This window comes from Nerophis ophidion, linkage group LG03, assembly GCF_033978795.1.
Source record: "Nerophis ophidion isolate RoL-2023_Sa linkage group LG03, RoL_Noph_v1.0, whole genome shotgun sequence".
Classification (NCBI taxonomy): Eukaryota; Metazoa; Chordata; class Actinopteri; order Syngnathiformes; family Syngnathidae; genus Nerophis; species Nerophis ophidion.
In genome coordinates, this window is record NC_084613.1 from 19,429,508 (window position 1) to 19,454,919 (window position 25,412).

At 39.5% G+C, this 25,412-nt stretch overlaps 2 protein-coding genes across 2 annotated transcripts in view; one reads left to right on the forward strand and one right to left on the reverse strand.

Annotated features, from left to right (window-relative positions):
• The first annotated feature begins 257 nt into the window (after nt 1-257).
• Nucleotides 258-22,121, forward strand: LOC133549266 (nucleobindin-2-like). Its single transcript, XM_061894504.1, has 13 exons — nt 258-414; nt 622-765; nt 832-939; nt 1,028-1,160; nt 11,364-11,467; nt 11,538-11,723; nt 14,062-14,152; nt 14,280-14,338; nt 14,423-14,515; nt 16,618-16,707; nt 19,268-19,438; nt 19,511-19,565; nt 21,082-22,121. The coding sequence occupies exons 2-13, from the start codon at nt 622-624 to the stop codon at nt 21,156-21,158; spliced, it is 1,311 nt and encodes a 436-aa protein (XP_061750488.1). The 5' UTR covers nt 258-414; the 3' UTR covers nt 21,159-22,121.
• LOC133549267 (uncharacterized) overlaps nt 5,690-25,412 on the reverse strand; it is a 29,153-nt gene continuing 9,430 nt past the window's right edge. Inside the window, 4 exon segments of the mRNA XM_061894505.1 lie at nt 5,690-5,947; nt 6,035-6,093; nt 22,243-22,470; nt 23,511-23,621. Coding sequence (XP_061750489.1) covers nt 22,294-22,470; nt 23,511-23,621 — 288 coding nt within the window. The 3' untranslated portion in view covers nt 5,690-5,947; nt 6,035-6,093; nt 22,243-22,293.

Consider the following 25,412-nt stretch of genomic DNA (forward strand, 5'->3'; position numbering starts at 1 on the left):
TCGGCGTATTTGAATGTATAAAGTGGCACAAAAGTTAAAGCATAATGAATACAAAACCAAATAATAGCATCTTGGTTTAGGAATGAACAAAACACGTATGTAGACATGTTTAAAGTGGATTAACGGTCATTAAGTGACTCCGCCTACCGGTGGTGGACTGAGCGCCACGTACTGGCTGCCTTTAAGCGGCGAGAGGGTCGCCTGATTGACAGGGACAACGGTCCAATCAGCTCTCACCGCGACCGCGACCCCGAGACCTCGTCCAATGGTGTTAGCCGGTGGGCGTGGTGTCGCCATGGTGACGGCGGCTAGCAAGTCCGAAGCTGATCGCGGCTCGTATTGGAGGCGGCAGGTGACAGCAGTAAACAAACAGCTAGCAAGAAGCTCTCTAAACAGTCCAAAGTGACGCTCCAAGTAAGTCTCGCCTCACAAAATGAACATTCTTTTACAGCACCTGTGTTTTGACGTCACAAATGTGATGTTTAATCATGCTGTGAAGCTTTTGTTGCTTTTAATCTGTTTTAGCTAACCAACATATGGGACAGGTGCTAGTTGTGGCAAGTTAGCACGTCTGCAAGCATCATTTCAACAGTTGTTGTTTATACCTGTGCATTAAACTAGATGGTGATGGTGGGAGGTAAAGCGCTGACCCACTGTGCCCTGGTTCTGCTCAGTCTTTGGCTGTGCATCCACTCAGTGCCCATCAGTGTGGACAAAAGCAAAGAGAAGCCCCAACAGGAAGACCTGAAGGCCCCAGAAAGTGCTGTGAGTCACACAAGTGCGGCATCCAGGCGAGTTCAAAAATACTGATGTTTTTCGTCCACGTCTCAGGACACCGGACTGCATTATGACCGTTACCTCAGGGAAGTCATCGAGTACCTGGAAAAAGACCCTCACTTCAGGGAAAAGTTAAAGAACACCAACATGGACGACATCAGGGTCAGTCTGCGATTCATGCAAATGGACAAAAAAAAAAGAAAAAAAACATCTGTTGACTCACACGCTGTACGCTGTGTCCACCCCGCAGCAAGGCAAACTGTCCAAAGAGCTGGACTTTGTCCACCACAGCCTGCGCACCAAGCTGGACGAGCTGAAGAGGGAAGAGATGACCAGGCTGAGGATGCTCATCAAAGCCAAACACGACATGGCGGCAGGAGACGGTAATTAAGCAGTGGTGTACCGTCAAGACCAGCAAGGCCTTGTCTGCTGGCCTAAAATAGCCAGAAATCATAATTAAAGGCCTACTGAAACCCACTACTACCGACCACGCAGTCTGATAGTTTATATATCAATGATGAAATATTAACATTGCAACACATGCCAATATGGCCTTTTTAGTTTACTAAGTTGCAATTTTAAATTTCCCGCGAAGTGTCGTGTTGAAAATGTCGCGGTATGATGCGTTTGATGTCTCGGGTTATAGCAGACATTATTTTCCAGCCCGATCCAAGCTATAAGTAGTCTGCTTTAATCGCATAATTACACAGTATTCTGGACATCTGTGTTGCTGTTCAATTAATAATGGAGAAGTCAAAGTAGAAAGATGGAGGTGGGAAACTTTTAGCCTTTAGGCACACAAACACAGCCGGTGTTTCCTTGTTCAAAATTCCCGAAGGTGAAGCTTTACTATGGAACAGAGCGGTCAGGCAAACATGGTTCCCGACCACATGTCAACCGGCAGGTTTCGGTGAGAAAATTGTGGTAATAAGTTGGCTCTTACCATAGTTATGAGCGGAGCTTGCGTCCTCCTGCAGCAGCAGCGGACTCTCTTACCTCCTCCCACCTGAAACACTGCCGGTCACCACACCCGTGGCCACACCCCTCCGAATTTCAGGTACGATATAATCTCACTAAAATACTAGTAACACAATAGGCAGATAAGGGATTTTCCAGAATTATCCTAGTAAATGTGTCTAATAACATCTGAATCGCTCTCACTGCCCTCGCCTTTTTTTTCTCTCTAGTCCTTCACTCTCAATATCCTCATCCACGAATCTTTCATCCTCGCTCAAATTATGGGGAAATTGTCACTTTCTCGGTCCGAATTGCTCTAGCTGCTGGTGGCTATGATTATAAAAAATGTGAGGATGTGAGGAGTCCTACAACCAGTGACGTCACGCGCTCATCGTCTGCTACTTCCGGTACAGGCAAGGCTTTTTTATTAGCGACCAAAAGTTGCGAACTTTATCGTCGATGTTCTCTACTAAATCCTTTCAGCAAAAATATGGCAATATCGCGAAATGATCAAGTATGACACATAGAATGGACCTGCTATCCCTGTTTCAATAACAAAATATCATTTCAGTAGGCCTTTAAAGATAAAAGTCATTTTTATTTACTTTCCCTAAATATCTAAAATTATTCATATTCTCTTCATGTCATATTATGCTCCTTCCAGCACTGTTATAAAGCTTTGCTGTACCAAATCCACCCGGAGCCTTCATAATGAACAATGCTGTCGTCTGTGCACTCTAAGTGAACGGGCACATACAGTTAACAGACAGTTGCGATAGCCAATCGTATCACAAGTTGCTGTCAGTAAGGCCTTCTAGCTGGCCTAAGGCAGATACTGTATTTCCTTGAATTTCCGCCTGGGCGCTAATTAATTTAAAACCTCTTCTCACTCCTGTGCTTACCAAAGGCATGCAGTAACAGTAAGCATGCGCTAATTATTTTAAAACCTCTTCTCACTCCGGCACTTACCAAAGGTATGCAGTAAAACATTGAGTGTGATGTAAGCTTGGACCTTAAATCCTACTGAATATCTTAATCTTCTTCCCTTTATGTGATTTCAAATTACCGGTATTGAAATCAGCCTCCTCCATTTTGAAAATGATGACAGGGGAACTGTCACTCGTGACATCACGAGTTTGACCAGGCGGTAATACTAAGCATGTGCTAATTATTTTGGGAAGCGAGTTTGACCCGGCAGTAATTCAAGGCAGGCGCATACTATATGCCCTGCGGCAATTCAAGGAAATACGGTATATATTGTGATGTTATAAGCTAGGTAACATAAGAACTCCATTACCCAGCATGCCACAATCGTGAAGACCATGCGCAGTCGCTGCGTTTAGCCATGCCGGCAGCGGGATGTTTTTGATGAGCACCTTGTGGAGTAAACTTTTTTATGATTGGACAAGACAACACATATATTTGCAAGGCCATTTCCAAGAAGGATATTTAAAGGCCTACTGAAATGAGATTTTCTTATTTAAACGGGGATAGCAGGTCCATTCTTTGTGTCATACTTGATCATTTCGCGATATTGCCATATTTTTGCTGAAAGGATTTAGTAGAGAACATCGACGATGAAGTTTGCAACTTTTGGTCGCTAATAAAAAAGCCTTGCCTGTACCGGAAGTGGCAGACGATGTGCGCGTGACGTCACGGGTTGTGGAGCTCCTCACGTCTGAACATTGTTTACAATCATGGCCACCAGCAGCGAGAGCGATTCGGACCGAGAAAGCGACGATTTCCCCATTAATTTGAGCGAGGATGAAAGATTCGTGGATGAGGAAAGTGAGAGTGAAGGACTACAAAAAAAAAAGACGAGGGCAGTGGGAGCGATTCAGATGTTATTGGACCTATTTAATAGGATAATTCTGGAAAATCCCTTATCTGCTTATTGTGTTACAAGTGTTTTAGTGAGATTATATGGTCGTACCCGGCCCCGCACCTTTCTTCAACACCTGTCAACGGGTGGTGGCGAGGCCCATCTCTGCCCTTCGCAAGGGACCCTCTTCGAAACACGATCTTTCGAAATGATCGTTGCATAATACACTGTACTTTGTGTGTGCGGTCCAATCCAACCGTGTTCGCTTAACATGTCTGTTCCATAGTAAAGCTTGACTGTCGTCTTTCGGGAATGTAAACAATGAAACACCGGCTGTGTTTGTGTTGCCATAAAGCCGGCCGCAATACACCGCTTCCCACCTACATCTTTCTTCTTTGACGTCTCCATTATTCACTGAACAAATTGCAAAAGATTCAGCAACACAGATGTCCATAATACTGTGGAATTATGCGATGTAAACAGACAACTTATAGCTGGGAACGGTGCTTGAACAAGATGTCCTCTACAATGCGTGACGTCACGCGCCCGCGTCATCATACCGCGACGTTTTAGCAAAATACTTCCGCGTGAAATTTAAAATTGCAATTTAGTAAACTAAACCGGGCGTATTTGCATGTGTTGCAATGTTAAGATTTCATCATTGATATATAAACTATCAGACTGCGTGGTCGGTACTAGTGGGTTTCAGTAGGCCTTTAAAGAGATACTACATCTTGTGAGACCATGTCGGCCAACCACGGAACCTCGAATGGTTTCTACAGATTGTGAGTTCAGATATTTTATTTCTTTATTTTTTTCTAGTTTAATATGTTTTTTGTATTTTTTATTTTGACAGTAACATATAAGATATGTTTTAATTGCTGATGCGGATTGATTGATTTTTAAACGCGCCAGAAAATAACCCGTTATGTGCACTGTTGGTGGTGATTCAAACCCCAGTCGTGCGTGAATGTGTTTCTGTATAGTATTTCTCCAGCAATGGTCATGTGGCGACATAAATTATGTTGTTTTGAGAGGTAATCATTGAAGTCGGACATCACTGAAGGCCTAGGTGGGAAAAGCATGTAATTATGGAGTGATTGTTGCACAAGTCAAAATGTGGTAATGAGACGCTCGCAGTGTTGAAACAACGGACGTTGTTTGGAAATGAAATACAGGAATGTCAATGTAGAGTTTAAAAAAATAAATTTAAGAAGAGAAAAGAAAGTAACAGGAAGGAGTCAAAAGGTGTGTAGCATTTTTAAAGGAAAACATTTGCATGCAACTGTGTCAGTTTTGGCTTAAGTCAGTGTTATTTCTTGTTGCGTCACACCCAGGAAAAACAAAATGACGCACTCCCTACTCTCCCACGCGGCGATAAATAGTATAATTTGTATATTAGATTGTTATAAGTACACCTCTGCATAACATTGTTTCCTTATTCACAGGCAAGAAAACACATCGGTCTTTCCTCGTCTCCCACTGTAGTCACAGTGAAGCCGAGCGCTACATGCTCTTCGTCATATTGTAGTACGGCAACAAAAAAAAAACATGTTACTCGAGGTCACGCGCCCGCCCAGGGGGGCGAGCTCCACTACTGGCTTAAGTCAACATGGAGAGACACAGCTAGAGACGTTCCCACAATGACAAACACTACTTAAAGGGGAACTGCACTTTTTTGTCATTTTGCCTATCGTACACAATCATTATGAGAGACAAGAAGACAAAAGGTATTGTTTTGTTTTTTTTGCAGGCGAACTTGTAAAAATTGGCTCGTTCTATGTGGCTAGCAATGCAGCCAAAAGGAGCAATCAATTCTACCTCTAAAATATTTTAAAAGTGCATTTAAATCAACAATACTTCATTTACATTCCGTAACCTGTATAATAACCTAACTGTAGCGTCATTGTTATTGTAGGAGCGAACACTAAGGAACTTTTTCCTTAGCATAGTAACACATCGACATGCTTCGGTGATAGCCGTAAAAGTAAACTACGGAAAATGATAAGCTATCTTCTACGTCAGCACAAAGGGTGCATGAGTTGGTAATGCACAACACAATGCGATAGGACACTAATTTGTACTGAGTGAAAAACATGTACAATCAAATTACAGTATTTGTAAATAATTATTTCATGTTTTGTTTGCACACAGCCAGCCAGACAGCATATGTACTGTAGTTATAATAACACGCATGACGTGCTGCATGTATCATGATCGATTACAAGTGTGACTCACTCAATTGACAGTTGTCCATTTGGTCCAGATGGCCGGGGACACTCTTGTTTATTTTCACTTTCACCTCACTCTCTCGGCTCCTGTGTGCTCCGACGTCTCACCCTTATTCCGTGCTGGTTTCTAAAAGCAGCAACTCCTCCTCACTATATTCAGCTTCAAAAAGATAAAGTTGTTAATCCTCATTTGTCCAAAAATAATCGTCTTCGTTGTTATTGATTCTGTCATGATAAGAACACACACACGTCTCTGTGTTCAGAAGTAAGCTCACACATTTGTTGGCAGAAGTCTGATGTGTGTTGCTATGGAAACAGAAAGAGAAACTGATTAAAATGACCAAAATACAGTAAATATTGTGCATATTACAAAATTGGTATGAACATGTCTGTTACTACATTATATATATATATATATATATATATATATATATATATATATATATATATATATATATATATATATATATATATGTATATATATATATACATATACATATATATATGTATATATATATATACATATACATATATATATATATATATATATATATATATATATATATTTGCAAAGTGTATATAAAACGTTGAGGGTTTTGAAGTGTCTTAGAGGGCTTTGAAGGCTACAAAAGTGACTCATTAGCCGCCTATTTCAAGCGATTTTTATTATCATTAAAATACATTTAAAAAAAAGACATGCGTTTTTGTCTCTTACAATTGTGAATGATAAGCAACATTTTAAAAAAAAGTGCACTTCCCCTTTAAGTTTTGACATACAGCGTAATATACACATAATATACATAAGTTATACAGAAAAAGTTGAATAATTTATTAAAATATACTCAATAAATTTAATAAGTATTTTGTGAATAATTCAAATTTCATAACTAATAATTATAAAAACAATTAAGCATATCCAAGAAAGGTTGGCCCTAAATTAAAGAGGCCCTAATATGCAAAACCATTTTTTCTTACCTATTGGTACACACTGTTGTGTATTTGGGATCTGAAAATGCAATTGCGTAGATATTTATAATCTTGCCTTCCTTTTATACTTCCGCCAAACGAGTCATTTGGAATTTGCAAAACCAGTGACGTTTTTTTTGCACTGACGACACCACTGGATTATTCATATAAGATATAGATTTACCAAAAGTGCTTTGTGCAAGTCCGCCATCGTTGAGACGATCAAAAAATGGCTTGAAAACCGTCTGTAAAAACCTAATCTATTCAAAATTTTGACCAAAGAACAAACGTTACATGTTATGTAGATCACAAGAAAGTGTTATGAATGTAGAAAAATGAAACATGGTATGACCCCTTAAAATGAAATACAGGAACGTGAATGTCAAGTAAAAAAAATAAAATAAAAAAAAATTAAGAGGAGAAAAGAAAGTAACGGAGGAAAGAGTCACAGTTATTTTTTTTAGTTTTTTTTTTTAAGAAAAACACAAACAAATACAGCTGTGTCTGTTTTGGCTTAAGTCAACATGGGAAGATAAAGCTAGAAAGTTCCCACAGTGACAAACACTACTAAAGTTTGGACATACATCATAATATACAAATATAATATAAATACGTTATAAAAAAAGTTTAATAATATACTTTAAAAATTAAATAATTATTTTGTTAATATGGTCAGGATGCCACCCGAACGTTTCGGGCACGTCCGACCAGTAGGAGGCCACGGGGAAGACCCAGGACACGTTGGGAAGACTATGTCTCCCCGCTGTCCTGGGAACGCCTCTGGATCCCCCGGGAGGAGCTGGACGAAGTGGCTGGGGAGAGGGAAGTCTGGGCTCCCCTGCTTAGGCTGCTGCCCCCACGACCCGGCCTCGGATAAGCGGAAGAAGATGGATGGATGGATTATTAAATACTTTTTTAAGCATAGTCAAAATTTGGCCTAAATCAATCATTAACTCCTATGTATGTCAATGATTGATTGACTCTATTTGGCTTATTTTCTATTATGTTGTTGTGGTGATTGATAAGGATATTCACCAAGCAGGACGTCTGTTTCCGGGTTATAGGTGAACGATGCCAACATCACGGCGGCTATTCTCGGCGTTATCTTCACCACAACAATCAAGTTGACCAACTTTTCGCAGAACATCGTACATTTCCATGCACTGCATCTTCAACTCCTGCCTCCTCAATAGCACATCTCATTGTTTGTGAGCCTTTGACGCAAGCACAGGCTGGAGACGTAGCAGTACCGGCGTGTTATTTAATGCTAGAACGAATGCTATCGGCAGCTGTCCAAGCAACGTTAAGGGGGGATGAGCTCTGCACTTCATCATCATCAGTTCCATCTGTAAATGTTTGAGCGATGTGGAATGACAAAACGGCACATGCAATGCCAACAACACGGCTAATGGTCGTAGCTGCGACAATCAAGTTACCGTAACCAACTTTTTGCATAACAACTTGCACCCGTGCTTTCAGTCCATGAAAGCCCAGTTCTAATTTAAAGGAAGTACCCAGGAAGTCACAACGTATTTCCAGGTAGTTGCTGGGTTGTAGTAGCCTGGTGAAGCTTAAATGATCATCCAGGCTCCCAGTGAGTACAGTAGTCTACAGTAGAACACACTCAGGGCTACTACATTGGGTGAAACGGGTGCAAAGGTGACCATACAGGTCTTATTTCATGTTTCGAGGGCGGTAATTGTGTTTAAAAACATATTTAGAAGTTTACGTTTTTTTAATGCTCAAACTATAAGTTACTGTTTATTAATAATAATCTTACCTCCGAAAATGTGTTTTAATGACCAATTAACCGCGATAAACAAGGGCCGACTGTAAATAACAGAGTTGTCAAAGCTAACACGCTAACGCATGCGATCGATTACAAAAATAAGGTGCTTAGAAACAAACCTACACTGGACTTAAACACAAAAAATTACGTGAATTTAAGTAAAATATTAAGAAAAATGTTCGGGCATGACATTCTGACAATGTAATTGCTATATATATATATATATATATATATATATATATATATATATATATATATATATATATATATTAGTGTATTTAAATTATGGAAGCAAGTAATTTATTGTGGTTAATCAAAATTCTAAAGTTCGATTAATGTGATTATGAAAATAAATAGTTTGACAACATTTAAAACAATAACATAAAATTGATGTACAAACCCCATTTCCATATGAGTTGGGAAATTGTGTTGGATGTAAATATAAACGGAATACAATGATTTGCAAATCCTTTTCAACCCATATTCACTTGAAAGCACTACAAAGACAAGATATTTGATGTTCAAACTCATAAACTTTATTTTTTTTTTGCAAATAATAATTAACTTAGAATATCATGGCTGCAACATGTGCCAAAGTAGTTGGGAAAGGGCATGTTCACCACTGTGCTACATCACCTTTTCTTTTAAAAACACTCAATAAACGTTTGGGAACTGAGGAAAACTAATTGTTGAAGCTTTGAAAGTGGAATTCTTTCCCATTCTTGTTTTATGTAGACCTTCAGTTCAACAGCCCGGGGTCTCCGCTGTTGTATTTTACGCTTTATAATGCGGCACACATTTTCGATGGGAGACAGGTCTGGACTGCAGGCGGGCCAGGAAAGTACCTGAAATATTTTACTACGAAGCCATGCTGTTGTAACACGTGGCTTGGCATTGTCTTGCTGAAATAAACAGGGGCGTCCATGATAACGTTGCTTGGATGACAACATATGTTGCTCCAAAACCTGTGTGGACCATTCAGCATTAATGGTGCCTTCACAGATGTGTAAGTTACCCGTGCCTTGGACACTAATACACCCCCATACCATCACAGATGCTGGCTTTTGAACTTTGCGCCTATAACAATCCGGATGGTTATTTTCCTCTTTGTTCCGGAGGACACCACGTCCACAGTTTCCAAATACAATTTGAAATGTGGACTCGTCAGACCACAGAACAATTTTCCACTTTGCATCAGTCCATCCTAGATGATCTCGGGCCCAGATAAGCTGGCGGTGTTTCTGGGTATTGTTGATAAATGGGTTTTCTTTGCATACTAGGGTTTTAACTTGCACTTACAGATGTAGCGACCAAGTGTAGTTACTGACAGTGGTTTTATGAAGTGTTCCTGAGCCCATGTGGTGATATCCTTTACACACTGATGTCAGTTTTTGATGCAGTACCACCTGAGGCAGGGGTCGGGAAACTTTTTGGCTGAGAGAGCCATGAAAGCCAAATAGTTTAAAATGTATTTCCGTGAGAGCCATATATTTTTTAACACTGAATGTAACTAAATGCCTGCGTTTTTTTAGTAAGACCAATATTTTTTTAGTATTGTAGGTCTCTTATTCTTTTTAATAACATTGTTATTCTGAAGCTAACAATAATAAATCAAATACTTCTTATCATGAATGCGACTTCTTGAACAGGTGCTGTAGAAGACGGATATTTTGACACTGTGATTACCAGCGTAATTAGGTAGGTAGGTATTGTTATTGCCCAAGTACAACAAAACTTTGTTGATTGACTGACTGATTTGATTACACGAACAAACAGTGTTTAGGGTCACAGCACAGCAATAGGAGAAAAAAACCTCCAGAGCAAAGCATATATACGTATCACAACATACAACTCCAGACTTGCAACAGAGGGGAGGGAGTGGGGGGCTACAGCGGCGGGCTGCAGCTCTTCAGGCACTTTCCAGTCATCCATCTTCCCTAAGGGATTCGCGTCAAGTGCGTTGGATGAATTATTCATTACTTATCGTGTTAAGCAATGTAAGCTAAGATTTATCTTGAGAGCCTGACGCAGTCATCAAAAGAGCCACATCTGGCTCTAGAGCCGTAGGTTCCCTACCCCTGGGATCAAAGGTCCGTGATATCATCGCTTACGTGCAGTGATTTCTCCAGATTCTCTGAACCTTTTGATGATTTTACGGACCGTAGATGGTAAAACCCCTAAATTCCTTGCAATAGCTCGTTGAGAAATGTAGTTCTAAAACTGTTCGACAATTTGCTTACAAAGTGGTGACCCTCACCCCATCCTTGTTTGTGAATTACTTAGCATTTCATGGAAGCTGCTTTTATACCCAATCATAGCACCCACCTGTTCCCAATTAGCCTGCACACCTGTAGGATGTTCCAAATAAGTGTTTGATAAGCATTCCTCAACTTTATCAGTATTTATTTCCACCTTTCCCAACTTCTTTGTCACGTGTTGCTGGCATCAAATTCTAAAGTTAATGATTATTTGCAAACAAAAAAATGTTTATCAGTTTGAACATCAAATATGTTGTCTTTGTAGCATATTCCACTGAATATGGGTTGAACATGTTTTGCAAATCATTGTGTTTTGTTTGTATTTACATCTAAGACAATTTCCCAACTCATATGGAAACGGGGTTTGTATTTATTCCAAAGAAGAATACATTTATGTCTGTATATTTATAGCAGTGGGGGACCAATGTCCCTAAAGTACATAGAATACATACATACATAGAATAATACAGGTCCAATATACAAACAAATTACAATTTAATTAATAATTAATAAATACATGATAAAATATATAAATACTTAAATTAAATAAATTGTCGTTACAGGCTGGAAAGTGGACCACCAGGCTCTGCTGAAACAATTTGAGCACCTCAACCACGACAACCCGCACTCGTTTGAGAGCGAGGACCTGGGCCGCCTCATCCAATCAGTACTGTTCACCATCGCCAGAGTACCAGGCCGCGCATCAGAGCGTTTAGTGACACTCTGCTTCCCCGCAGGCCACACAGGACCTGGAGAACTATGACAAGGAACGCCATGACGAGTTCAAGCGCTACGAAATGTTGAAGGAGCACGAGAGGAGGGAGAAGCTGAAGAGCATGACGGAGGAGGAGCGGAAGAAGGAAGAGCAGCACCACGAGGACATGAAGAAGAAACACGCCGACCACGACAAAATCAACCATCCTGTAAGTCACTAAGTTAACACACTTATCCCTTAAGGATCCCCCAAATGTGGTGAACCTTAAAGGTCCAGGGGACCCAAAAGGGTTTCAGCCATAAAAATCTTATACATCATTCTTTTTTTTTAATCTTCAATGCTTAAATATCTAATCAACTTCCGATCGGTTTGTTGATAAAGATTTTTGAACATTGACCGTTTTTAATAAAAATGTTGTGGACCCTCAAGGATCCCACTCATAAAAGTGTTAAAAGTAAGTCATATATCGATATCAACTTCAGATCTATTTCTATTTTATTAATTGTATTTATTTGTAATATATAATGTAATATCACCTTTTGAAAAATTGTGAAATAAATATATATACCGTATTTCCTTGAATTGCCGCCGGGGCGCTAATTAATTTAAAATCTCTTCTCACTCCTGCGCTTACTGAAGGCATGCAGTAAAAGTAAGCATGCGCTAATTATTTTAAAACTTCTTCTCACTCCGGCACTTACCAAAGGTATGCAGTAAAAATTTGAGTGTGATGTAAGCTTGGACCTTAAATCCTACTGAATAGCTCTTAATCTTCTTCCCTTTACGCGATTTCAAATTACCGGTATTGAAATCGGCCTCCTCCATTTTGAAAATGATGACAGGGAAAGTGTCACTCGTGACGTCACGATTTTGACCAGGCGGTAATACTAAGCATGCGCTAATTATTTTGGGAAGCGAGTTTGACCCAGCAGTAATTCAAGGCAGGCGCATACTATATGCCCTGCGGCAAACCGAGGAAATACGGTATGTGTGTATGTGTATATATATATATATATATATATATATATATATATATATATATATATATATAGTGGGGCAAAAAAGTATTTAGTCAGCCAGCGATTGTGCAAGTTCTCCCACTTAAAATGATGACAGAGGTCTGTAATTTTCATCATAGGTACACTTCAACTGTGAGAGACAGAATGTGAAAAAAAAATCCAGGAATTCACATTGTAGGAATTTTAAATAATTTATTTGTAAATTATGGTGGAAAATAAGTATTTGGTCAACCATTCAAAGCTCTCACTGATGGAAGGAGGTTTTGGCTCAAAATCTCACGATACATGGCCCCATTCATTCTTTCCTTAACACGGATCAATCGTCCTGTCCCCTTAGCAGAAGACAGCCCCAAAGCATGATGTTTCCAACACCATGCTTCACAGTAGGTGTGGTGTTCTTGGGATACAACTCAGTATTCTTGTTCTTCCAAACACGACGAGTTGAGTTTATACCAAAGGATGATACAGCAGAGGATTGGGAGAATGTCATGTGGTCAGATGAAACCAAAATAGAACTTTTTGGTATAAACTCAACTCGTCATGTTTGGAGGAAGAAGAATACTGAGTTGCATCCCAAGAATACCAAACCTACTGTGTAGCATGGGGGTGGAAAAATCAGGCTTTGGGGCTGTTTTTCTGCTAAGGGGACAGGACGATTGATCCGTGTTAAGGAAAGAAGGAATGGGGCCATGTATCGTGAGATTTCGAGCCAAAACCTCCTTCCATCAGTGAGAGCTTTGAATGGTTCACCAAATAATTATTTTCCAACATAATTTACAAATAAATTCTTTAAAATTCCTACAATGTGAATTCCTGGATTTTTTTTCACATTCTGTCTATCACATTTGAAGTGTACCTATGATGAAAATTACAGACCTCTGTCATCATTTTAAGTGGGAGAACTTGCACAATCAGTCGCTGACTAAATACTTTTTTGCCCCACTATATATATATATATATATATATATACATATATATGTACATACATATATATATATATATATATATATATATATATATTAAAACAATAGTACAGTCAGTCTTTGCTACATAGTGTTTCAAATGTTTTTTTCCCCATGTTTTCATTTTTTAAAGCCTTTTCTACCATTTTTTGGTCCTAAAGTAAGCTTTTTCAAGCTTAAAAATGACTAAATAAACTAAAAATATCAATATTGCAGTACTATTGGCCACTATAGGAGGCCAACCAATCAGAGAGCGCTGTTTTGTGCAGAGGCCACTGATAGTAATGCTGCCGGAGCATGAGCCAATCGGATTAAAGGAGTGTAAAGGTGTTTTTGTCTGGAGGGCTCTCTCTCATAGTGTTGAAAAGACTTTTTAAGAATGTCGTAAACAGGTTGTTTTTTTTGCCTTAGCTATAAAAATGTCTGATTTATGAATAAGGCATCCTTACTTCAGGGAAATGTATTCATCGTGGTCATGTCCGTAGTCGATAAACCGCAACAAACTAAAGATTACTTTCCATAAAACCTCATGTTGGACGTCAATTAAAGGTGTGTGTGTGCGTAGGGAAGTGAGGACCAGCTGAAGGAGGTCTGGCAGGAGGCTGACGGTTTGGATCCGGACGACTTTGACCCAAAAACCTTCTTCAAAATCCATGGTATCCTCAGAAGCCATACTTTTCAGACTATTTTGTAGATCATGTGATCACTGTTTTTACGCTCAAACATGATGTTGATGTTCTTGGAAGAAAATGTGTTCATATGTCCATGGCTGTCACTGCACAGACAGCAATGGAGACGGTTTCTTTGACGAGAACGAGCTGGAGGCCCTCTTTGCTAAAGAGGTGATTGTCTTTAGCGTTTGTGTTGTACTTTATTGGCTTGTTAAGTGTCATCTTCCTATGTGTTTGTATGTATGTGTGCTGAAGCTGGATAAGGTCTACAACCCCAAGAATGAAGAAGACGACATGGTCGAGATGGAGGAGGAGAGACTGCGGATGAGAGAGCATGTGATGAACGAGGTATTATTGATAGCTACGTTTGTATGATCATAATTATCATTATTATTAGAATTTGAAATTCCTGTAGGAAAAAATCGGGAATTTTTGGAAATATCGAGCACAATTGTCCTAGATGATATGAATGGGTTGGTGTTAGAAAATCTGGAATGGGTTGACAAATGTTGACGTACAGTAGTTATAGTTTGAATTTTATTTTGTATTTTGGAATTTCAAGAAATTCGGGAATTTGTACAAAAAAAAGGTATCTTTTGTTGTCCCAAATAAGAGGAATGTTTTGAAGGTGGAATGGTTTAAAACAGCTGAAAATAGTGGACTGTGAAAACTTTCCAGAAAGAGGTGAAAATAAGGCTTTGTAAAACTGGGAATTCTGGGAATTCCCCGAATTTTTTTTATTTTTATCTTGGAAAGTGGTACTTTGATTGTCCAAGGTGAGTGGAGTGTGTGGTTGGTGGAACGGTTCGAATCGCTTGAGAAATTTGGAATCGGCAGTCGATTGTACAGTATATGTCCCATTCATTCGCAATAGGGAGAAAATTACCGGAAATTCTGGGAAAACCAGGAATTTTGGGAAAGGGACAACATATTTTGCGTTCGACATACGTGAAGTGTGGGTTAATGGTTGGAAGGTTGGAATAGGGGAAAAATGGCAAACATTTTGAGAACTTCGGGCATTGTATAACTATGAATACGTCCATTCATTTAAATGGGAATTCCCTGGAGATTTGGGAGTATAAGGAAAACCGAGAATTTTTGAAAATAATTCCAAGATTGTCAAAGGTGAGTGGAGTGTGTGGATGGTGGAACGGTTCGAATTGGTTGAGAAATGTTTGAATTGTTCATGTTCGAAAAATGGCTGAATCATTTTCAACGGGCAATCAGTGATGTTTAAAACCATTTTTTTGAGGGGCGCTCACGATTCCCGATCAAGCCGAAAGTTTTGATACTTGCATGGTTCCAATCGGATGAAAACTGTGGGCTGTGTAGCGCGCCAAAGTTTTTAAATGGAATAACAATAATTAGATGATTTATTTGGTCCCGACGGGTTTTCGCTGTATTTTTTTTTTCCGTGATCGTCGCAAACTCGCAGCAGCTTTTTCAGAATGTTTCGGAAAAAGTTGCGACATTTTGAGGCTCATTTAAAAATGTATAGAATAGAGTTTATTGTCATTATATTTGCATATAACGAGATTAAAGTTATTGATTAAATATTGAATCAATTTGTGAGTTTATGAATTTGTTTTCAATATTTCAATGGTTCCTCCTAACTTCAAGCTCAAAAAGCACATGATTTCAACGAGTCATACCGAAGACTATAAATATGGGACCCATTTCCTCCCTGCTTGGCACTCACGTCAAGGGTTGGAATGGGGGGTTAAATCACCACTGCTCCCCTCACCTCCCAGGGGGTGAACAAGGGGATGGGTCTAATGCAGAGGACAAATTTCGCCACACCTAGTGTGTGTGTTACAATCATTGGTACTTTAACTTTAACAATTGGAAAAGGGTGTATTGATGTTTTATTCCTTTTCTATTGCACAGACTTAAAAAGTAGACACTAGATGGCAGTACACACTCATAAATCATTGTCAAATTATACTGTTTTAATTCATTGTCTTACCGTGGCTGAATAAATGTTAAATATAAAATGTAAATGTAAACTCGAAGGGAAATGGTTGTGTACTACATTACCCAGAAGGCCTAGCACTATAGACAGGAACCGGAAGTAGGTCTGAGCTATGCAGGAGGACGACAAAGAAAAAGTGGATATATTGTTACACCTTGTTGTTCTTGCTGTGTCAAGACAAGTAACAAACAAATTTTGATTCGACAGTTGACATGCGCATTTGAGCGCCGCTGAGGGACAAGTTCAGGTGGAGAAAATGAAAATCCAAATATCGGGTTTCCCAGAAATCCACATTTTCTGACCCGAAAATTTCTATTAGACATCAAAGATCTTTTTTTTTCTCCTCTCTCTCACAATTTTCAAACCTTTTTAGCAATGAAACAGTCCAAGTTCTCCAAAGTCTGCAGGGTTTCCTCACTTTTGGCCCCGTGTCCCAATACTTTAGTGTGAGAGCATGACGTGTGGGTCTCTCGCTCAGGTGGATACCAACAAGGACAGACTGGTGTCGCTAAGTGAGTTCCTGGCCGCCACAAATAAAGAAGAGTTCCACCAAAAGGAGGAGTGGGAGGTATGACGCGCCGCCTTTTATAAAATATATTCTTTACAAGCCAATCAGAGGCTTCTTTTCCTTCATGATGCCTTCTACTTCACCAGTGTCAAACTCAAGATTCAGAGGCCAGCTCTGGCCCGCCACATCCTTTTATATGGCCCGTAAACGCCTTAAAGAAATATGCGTCAATTAAGTATTTAATCTTTTTTTACTAAAAGTATTCGAAAAAAATACATGTGCCGCATGCATTTGCACCTAAACGTTATCTAGCAATGCAACAGATAGTTTCAAACATTAAAAAAAAAAAGTTTTCCCATAAATAAATACCCAAATATCTGCTTGACGTATGGTTTTAAAGCAAGTTATCCATCACATTAATGTCACACTGTAAAAATAGATTTTAAGGTAAAATTCAAGTGACTGAAATAAATAAATAAATAAATGGGTTGTACTTGTATAGCGCTTTTCTACCTTCAAGGTACTCAAAGCGCTTTGACACTACTTCCACATTTACCCATTCACACACACATTCACACACTGATGGAGGGAGCGGCCATGCAAGGCGCCAACCAGCACCCATCAGGAGCAAGGGTGAAGTGTCTTGCTCAGGACACGACGGACGTGACGAGGTTAGTTCTAGGTGGGATTTGAACCAGTGACCCTCGGGTTGCGCACGGCCACTCTCCCACTGCGCCACGCCGTCCCTGGAAATGCCAGTTTTTTACCTTAAAATGTGAGCGGACACTTTTTTACTGCATTTGCACCTAAACGTTATCTAGCAATGCAACAGATAGTTTCATACATTCAAAAAAAAAAGTTTTCCGTAAATAAATACCTAAATATCTGTTTGACTTATGGTTTTAAAGCAAGTTATCCATCACATTAATGTTACACTGTAAAAATTTTAATGATAGATTTTAAGGTAAAATTCAAGTGACTGAACTGCAAGTTTTTCACCTCAAAATCTGAGCGGACGCTTTTACTGTAAAAATTGTACAGTTTTTCTGGGAAACGACAAATGTAGAATTTTAAGTTAAAAAAAAATTGGTACTGTTTTTACATTTAGCAACTTAATTTGATTGTAAAATTCTGGCAACTGAGCTGACTTTTTTTTACTGTAAAATTTACGGTGATTTTTAAAGCATATTACTTTAAATGGAGAAACAGTGCTACTGGGTTTTTACGATAAAATTCTGGCAACTGAGCAGAATTTTTTTTTTTTACTGTAAATAAGGGTGAGACAGTTCTTCCATTTACAGTAATGCACCGGGGAAACAACAAACGTATAATTTTACCGTGAAAAAACATTGGAATGTTTTTTACATTTACAGTAATAGCTGTAAAAAAACACGGTAAATGTGACTGTAAAATTCTGGTGACTGAGATGCCAGTTTTTGGATTGTAAAATTTACTGTGATTTTTACAGTATATTACTGTAAGTTGAAAGACAGTACCACTATATATTACAATAAAAATCTAGTGACTGAGCTGCCATTTTTTACTCTAAAAAGTACAGTGATGTTTCCAGCATGTTACTGTAAATGGAAAAACAGTACCACTGTTAATGATACAATTTAGGCCACTGAGGTGCCAATGTTTTACTGCAAAATCTATGGTGATTTTTTACAGAATATTACTGTAAATTGAGAAAGATACGAAAAACTTCTGGCAACTCATCGACCAGTTTTTTACTGTAAACACAGTGCTACCGTTTTCCAGGGAAAGAACAAATGTAGAATTTCACTGTAAAAAAACAACTATTGGTACCATTTTTACATTTACAGCAGTAACGTGCTGTCAGGGGAGCCAAGTGAGGCAGTGCCTCACCTGCCATCAGGTGGCTTAACCATGAGCTGTTACAAAACGAAGTAATAAAATAAAATATGTTTTAATATTTATCCTTTGGTTTATGCTTTCTATGTGATTTTGGTGTGGCACCTGTATATTTTGATCATTTTCATGGTCAAAATCGCGGAAATTCCATGTTTCCTGATCAAAACAATGCGGCAGATTAGAAGTGAGGCAGACACAGGCGGTGCCTCCACGGCAACGTGTGTATTGGGCCTGCGTGTGAGGGTGCGCATTCTTGTTGCCACGTGAAAAAGGCAGGTCTTGAGGCAGCAAGTACCTCTGCGTCACGGTAGGGGGTGATATATTGTCAACTTGCAGTTCAACGCCTTAGTAGTAAAATGCTGTAAAAAACAAACAAAAAAAACCTTAACTGCCAGTTTTTAACAGCATGTTACTGTACATGGAGGAAGAGTACCACTGTTTTTTAAGATACAATTCTAGCAACTGATAAGCCAGTTTTTATTGTAAAATATGGTGGTGGTGTTTTTTGGAGAAATTACAAATGTAGAAATTTACCTTAAAAAAATATTTACATTTACAGTACTATATATAAAAACCCTGTATACTTGACTGTAAAATTCTGCAAAGTTCAGTTTTTTTCCGGAATTGTGGCAATTGTGTAATAATATCATTCCCAGTTAGATACAGCCCTCACAGGGCAGCCATATCTGCGATGTGGCCCCTCCATGAAAATGACTTTGACAGACTTGTTCTACTTGATGGACAGACCTTGGAGCACAACTCCCTGTTCACAGAGGAGGAGCTGACGGCGTACGAGCAGCAGCTGGCCAACGAGGAGAAGATGATCATAGACAAGGCGGCTGACCTTCAGAAGCAGAGGGAGGAGCTCCAAAAGAAGCAGGAAGAACTGAACGCTCAGAAGCACGATCTTCAGCAGGTCCCTAAACACCTCACTGGCATTGAGCTCATGTCTGAAGAGCTTCACTCTGCTGCTGTGCTCTCCTTCCAGGCCGTGGATGATCTGCAGAGGAGGAAGGTCCAGGGCTTAAAGTCTGAGGACACAGGTCAGTAATGATGTCGCTGCCAGAACTTTGCTCGTGTGCATTTAGTCTTCTTTGGCTTTTTTGACAAGCCGGCCTGTAAAAGTATTAAAGAGGGAAAATGTAACAATAACCATAGAACCCAAAAGAGTCTGGCTGCTCATCCAGAAGTGATTGGGTTGGACTTGAGTCATCGGAGCTTTTTGGAGGCTGTCCAGCAGAAGGTGCCAAAGATTGAGGGCGAGAAGGGCTGAGCGATTTGTGCTCTTCTATAGCTCCCGCTTCGCCCAAGTGTGCTCACACTGAGAAACACAGCAAAATGCAGCCAGAGATTGGATGTGGTCGCCTTCTTCTCTCTCTGTGTGTGTGTGTGTATATGTATATATATATATATATATACACACACACAGACACACGCATATATATACATACACACATATATATATATACACACGTGTGTGTGTATATATATATATATATATATATATATATATATACACACACACACACACACACATTTATACATATATACACATATATGTATATACACAAATATATATATATATATATATATATATATATATATATATATATATATATATATATATATAAATACACACACATATATTGGGTAAATAATGTGATTGTCAGTTCAAGTGAGCACTATCAAATGAAAATGAGCACATGCAGGAAGTACATAGGGCGGAATAAAACGAGTAAAACAAATACCACCCGTCTTCTACCGCTTGTCCCTTTCTGGGTCGCGGGGGTGCTGGAGCCTATCTCAGCTGCATTCGGGCGGAAGGCGGCGTACAGCCTGGACAAGTCGCCACCCCATCGCAGAGCCAACACAGATAGACAGACAACATTCACACTCACATTCACACACTAGGGCCAATTTAGTGTTGCCAATCAACCTATCCCCAGGTGCATGTCTTTGGAGGTGGGAGGAAGCCGGAGTACCCGGAGGGAACCCACACAGTCATGGGGTGAATATGTAAACGCCACACAGAAATATCCCGAGCCCGGGATTGAACTCAGGACCTTTGTATTGTGAGGCATATGCATTAACCCCTGTTACACCGTGCTGCCCAAAACATAAATACAATATTTGTTTTTCAGTTTGTGTTGAAATCGTTTCTTTCTGGAGGTGAAGGTTACTCGGATTGATAACCAATTCCTAACAAAGCAAGTTGATTCAAAGTCATTGAGACAAAAAAAAGCATCAAAACATTGCAAATTTTTCAGTCAGGTTGTGAAAAAAGCTGTCGCGAATTGCAGCACTTTATACGACAAAACAATCACAAAAACCAAACAGTGAAGTCTTGGAGGAACGGACTAATCATAATCCATTACGTATTGCTTTTTCTTCTCTTGTTTATAAGAGTGATTTGCAACCACTGGAGTTTGTTTTTGCTGCGTCACTTTATGTTGGAATATTGCTGTGTGAGAACAACTGTATCACTTTGAGTGATATACTGTATGGTGGCTCCAGCTAGGTTCTAATGTCATATTTTTTTGGTGTGTATGTTTGTTATAGCGGAGTCTGTCGTCGCTGGAGGCGGACCAGCGCTAACCATCCAGCAACAAGACCCACCTGTGCCTGGACAGTCTTAACGGGCCCAGCTGGAAGGGAGTGTGCATGTGTTTGTCTTGACTGAAATGTTTCCTCCATTTCCTGTATTTCTCTTCTTTTAACACCACTGGTTTAAGACAGGCCGACATGAACCAATACTGCAAGGGTGTCCAAAGGTATTATTGGCAATATTCTATACACAAAATGAAACATGGTGAGGAGGATTAGGTCCGCATTGGGGTGAAAAAGGGTGACAAAGCTATCAAAATCATAATTCATTTAACAGCTTGTCATACTGGACATAAGTGTCTTCAGTAGAAATTAAATATGTATTATATATACACACACACACACACACACACACACACACAGGTATTAATATTTATGTATTATAGCTTACATATGTATCATGTATGTAATAAATATATTTAATATATATCGTGGTTGTAATGTGAGAAAATATATAAGTTTAGTTGTACTTGTGCAATGACAATAAAGACCTACCTACCTATGGGAAACTAAGGGGGTCAATACTTTGAGGGTTTATATATGATATATATTACTTATATGATATATATAAAATTGGGTGTGTGTATATACACATATATTGTGTAATATATATATTATATAAATATATATCACACACACCTCTGTAGAGAGACATGTCTCTCTTGTATTTTTACTTGAATGAGGGAAAGTTTGGACACCCTTTCAGTCCGGGAACAAACCTGTTTTCTGTACACTGCCATCATGCAAACTCAGAAGAATGTAATTGATTTCAAATATGTATTTATTCATGCCAGCTAATGGCGTTTATTTACGCCTAAAGTCTGACAATCATGTATCCAATGGAAAAATTGTCTTTATTTTTAAAGCTGCCGCCAAACTGCACACCTTTTGATTTATTTCCCACAAAGTTTTTGTTTTATTGTTCTTATTCGGTTCATTATAGCTACCGTTGTCATGACAACCACAGCAATGAAGACTACTTTAATACCAATGTTTGCAATGAGTGTGAATATCTTGTGCAACTAGCACTTCTTGTACATTCCACCACGTCATGTCTCCCTGAGGCAATAAAGTGAACGAGGCTGCGACTTTTCACACGCGTGTACGAACCCTCACCAAAATCATCACCTAGCAGTCCAGCGACGTCCAACGCAGGCGGTGCTAGCGCTACTGGGCGTACATGTAGCCCACACGCTCTGCGACGTAGGCACCAAGCTGCACCGGCGAGTACTTGTCGGATCCATCGGCACAGACGACAACGGCCTTGTCGTCCGGCATGAGGAAGAAAGCCAGAGACGGACTTGTGGTGGAGTTGCCAGCAGGGGGCAACACGACTCTGTGGACCTGATGGACAGATTGAACAGCCAATGAGGAGCCTTCAGTCGGAGAAGAAAAGGCAAATATATCTGTCCATCCATTTTCTACCGCTTATTCCCTTTGGGGTCACGGGGGGCGCTGTTGCCTATCTCAGCTACAATCGGACGGAAGGCGGCGTACACCCTGGACAAACAACATTCACACTCACATTCACACACTCGAGCCAATTTAGTGTTGCCAATCAACCTATTCCCAGGTGTATGTCTTTGGAGGTGGGAGGAAGCCGGAGTACCCGCAGGGAACCCGCGCAGTCACGGGGAGAACATGCAAACTCCACACAGAAAGATCCCGAGCCTGGATTTGAACCCAGGACTGCAGGACCTTCGTATTGTGAGGCAGACGCACTAACCCCTCTCCACCGTGCTGCCCAGGCAAATATATAAAGAACATTAAATGAATGGGAATGAAAAAATTAGAAGACGAAAAAAAACAAAGGGAGGTTAAGGACAATTCTGACAGCACAAATCTAGCAACATCTGCACACGCAGGAACTGAGTACACTTGTTAAAGTGCACTGAAGCAAGCATTCTAGTGCAGCAAAAACGCGACAAATATTTTGTATACGCTCACTTTCCACAAAATCCAACCATCCATCCATTTTCTACCGCTTATTCCCTTTCGGGGTCGCGGGGGGCGCTGGCGCCTATCTCAGCTGCAATCGGGCGGAAGGCGGGGTACACCCTGGACAAGTCGCCCCCTCATCACAGGGCCAACACAGATAGACAGACAACACTCACACTCACATTCACACACTAGGGCCAATTTTAGTGTCGTCAATCAACCTATCCCCAGGTGCATGTCTTTGGAGGTGGGAGGAAGCCGGAGTACCCGGAGGGAACCCACGCATTCACGGGGAGAACATGCAAACTCCACACAGAAAGATCCCAAGCCTGGATTTGAACCCAGGACTGCAGGACCTTCGTATTGTGAGGCAGACGCACTAACCCCTCTGCCACCGTGAAGCCCACTTTCCACAAAATGATCATTAAAAAGATGAGATTTCTGACCAGAGAGACAAACCGGTCGCTGGTCCAACGCTGCATCATGTCAGCGATGTTGACCAGTATGGCCCCGGGGATGCAAGGAGCGGTGATAAACTCACCAGAACCTTCAAGCACCTGGAATGTCAGAAACAAACAGGAAGTTACGTCATATTTAAATCGGTCAGATTCCAAATCAAATCAAATCAACTTTATTTATAAAGCACTTTTAAAAATCAAAGTTGATATAGTCATATTTTTACCACTGCTTCACATTCTTTTTAATGACACTTCCTGTTAGCATGTTACTTCAAACAACACTCTCACGGTAGGATTTAGTGTTTACATTTCACAACTATTTATCTCGCACTCTGCAACCAAACGACCTCCAACGCTTCGATTGATGCCAAGCGATTTATTCCAAGTGGGGTCATGTTTTATTCCCGGTTTACTTTCCAGTCTCCTCAGGATTTTATAGGTTTTTTGTGTGATTGTTGCGGCCTAGAATGCCCGAATTCACAGCAGCTTTTTCAAAAAGTTGCACCCAAAGGAACGATGGCATGAAGCTTTTTTTCCTCCAATGATTTTATGAATTTGTTATCTATCAAGGTGTTATTGTTTCCGTAACCTCAAAAAGAAGAGAAAAACAACTGCATTGATGTTTTACACCACACAGACATCAAAGTAGACACTAAGTGGCAGTAAAAGCACACAATCAGAGCTCATCCTCAAATTGCTGTCAATTGTTTTAATTAATTTTAGCTAACAATATTAACAATAAGGGGTGTGTATCTTTGGGCTCCTGAAAATTCAAACAGATTACAATCCCTGGGGTGACGATTCAATTCAGAACTGATTCTCGAGTCAACATGATTCTCACAATGTAATATTTGATATAATAATTATAATGAAACTTTTTCAAAACAGGTTGGGAAAGCTCTTTTTGGTTGCATGGAGATGACCTAAAAACATACTTTAGAAAATTGATTATAAGAAGTGTGTGGTTATATACATATACATATATATATACACACACACATACATACATAAATATACATACATACATATATATACATACATACATATACAGTACATACATACATACATACTTATATATATAAATATATATATATATATACAAACAATAATAATAATAATAATAATGGCTTCGATTTATATCGCGCTTTTCTATTGTCAGATACTCAAAGCGCTCACATTGAAGTGGGAACCCATCATTCATTCACACCTGGTGGTGGTAAGCTACATCTGTAGCCACAGCTGCCCTGGGGTAGACTGACGGAAGCGTGGCTGCCAGTTTGCGCCTACGGCCCTTCCGACCACCACCTATCATTCAGTCATCATTCATTCACCAGTGTGAGCGGCACCGGGGGCAAGGGTGAAGTGTCCTGCCCAAAGACACAACGGCAGCGCTTTTTTGGATGTCAATAGGTGGGAAGCGAACCTGCAACCCTCAGGTTTCTGGCACAGCCGCTCTACCCACTACGCCATGCCGCCCCCAATACATACATACTGTACAAACAAACACACATATACATACATGTATATATATATATATATATATATATATATATATATATACACACACACATATACATACACACACATACATACATATATATATATGTGTGTATGTATATATATATATATATACATACACACACACACACATATAAACCTATATATATACACACACACACATATATACATACACACATATACATACACACACCAATGTGTGTGTGTGTATATATATATATATATATATATATATACATATATATATATATATATATATATACATATATATATATATATATATATATATATATATACATATATATATATATATATATATATATATATACACACACACACACACACAAACACCCATGTGTATGTGTACACACA

Excerpts from the sequence above, each read along its gene's own strand:
- LOC133549266 (XM_061894504.1), top strand. The coding sequence starts at position 622 with ATGGTGATGGTGGGAGGTAAAGCGCTGACCCACTGTGCCCTGGTTCTG. Across the intron at positions 11,724-14,061 it reads ACGACAAAATCAACCATCCT|GGAAGTGAGGACCAGCTGAA; the intron begins GTAAGTCACTAA and ends GTGTGTGCGTAG. Across the intron at positions 14,339-14,422 it reads AGGCCCTCTTTGCTAAAGAG|CTGGATAAGGTCTACAACCC; the intron begins GTGATTGTCTTT and ends TGTGTGCTGAAG.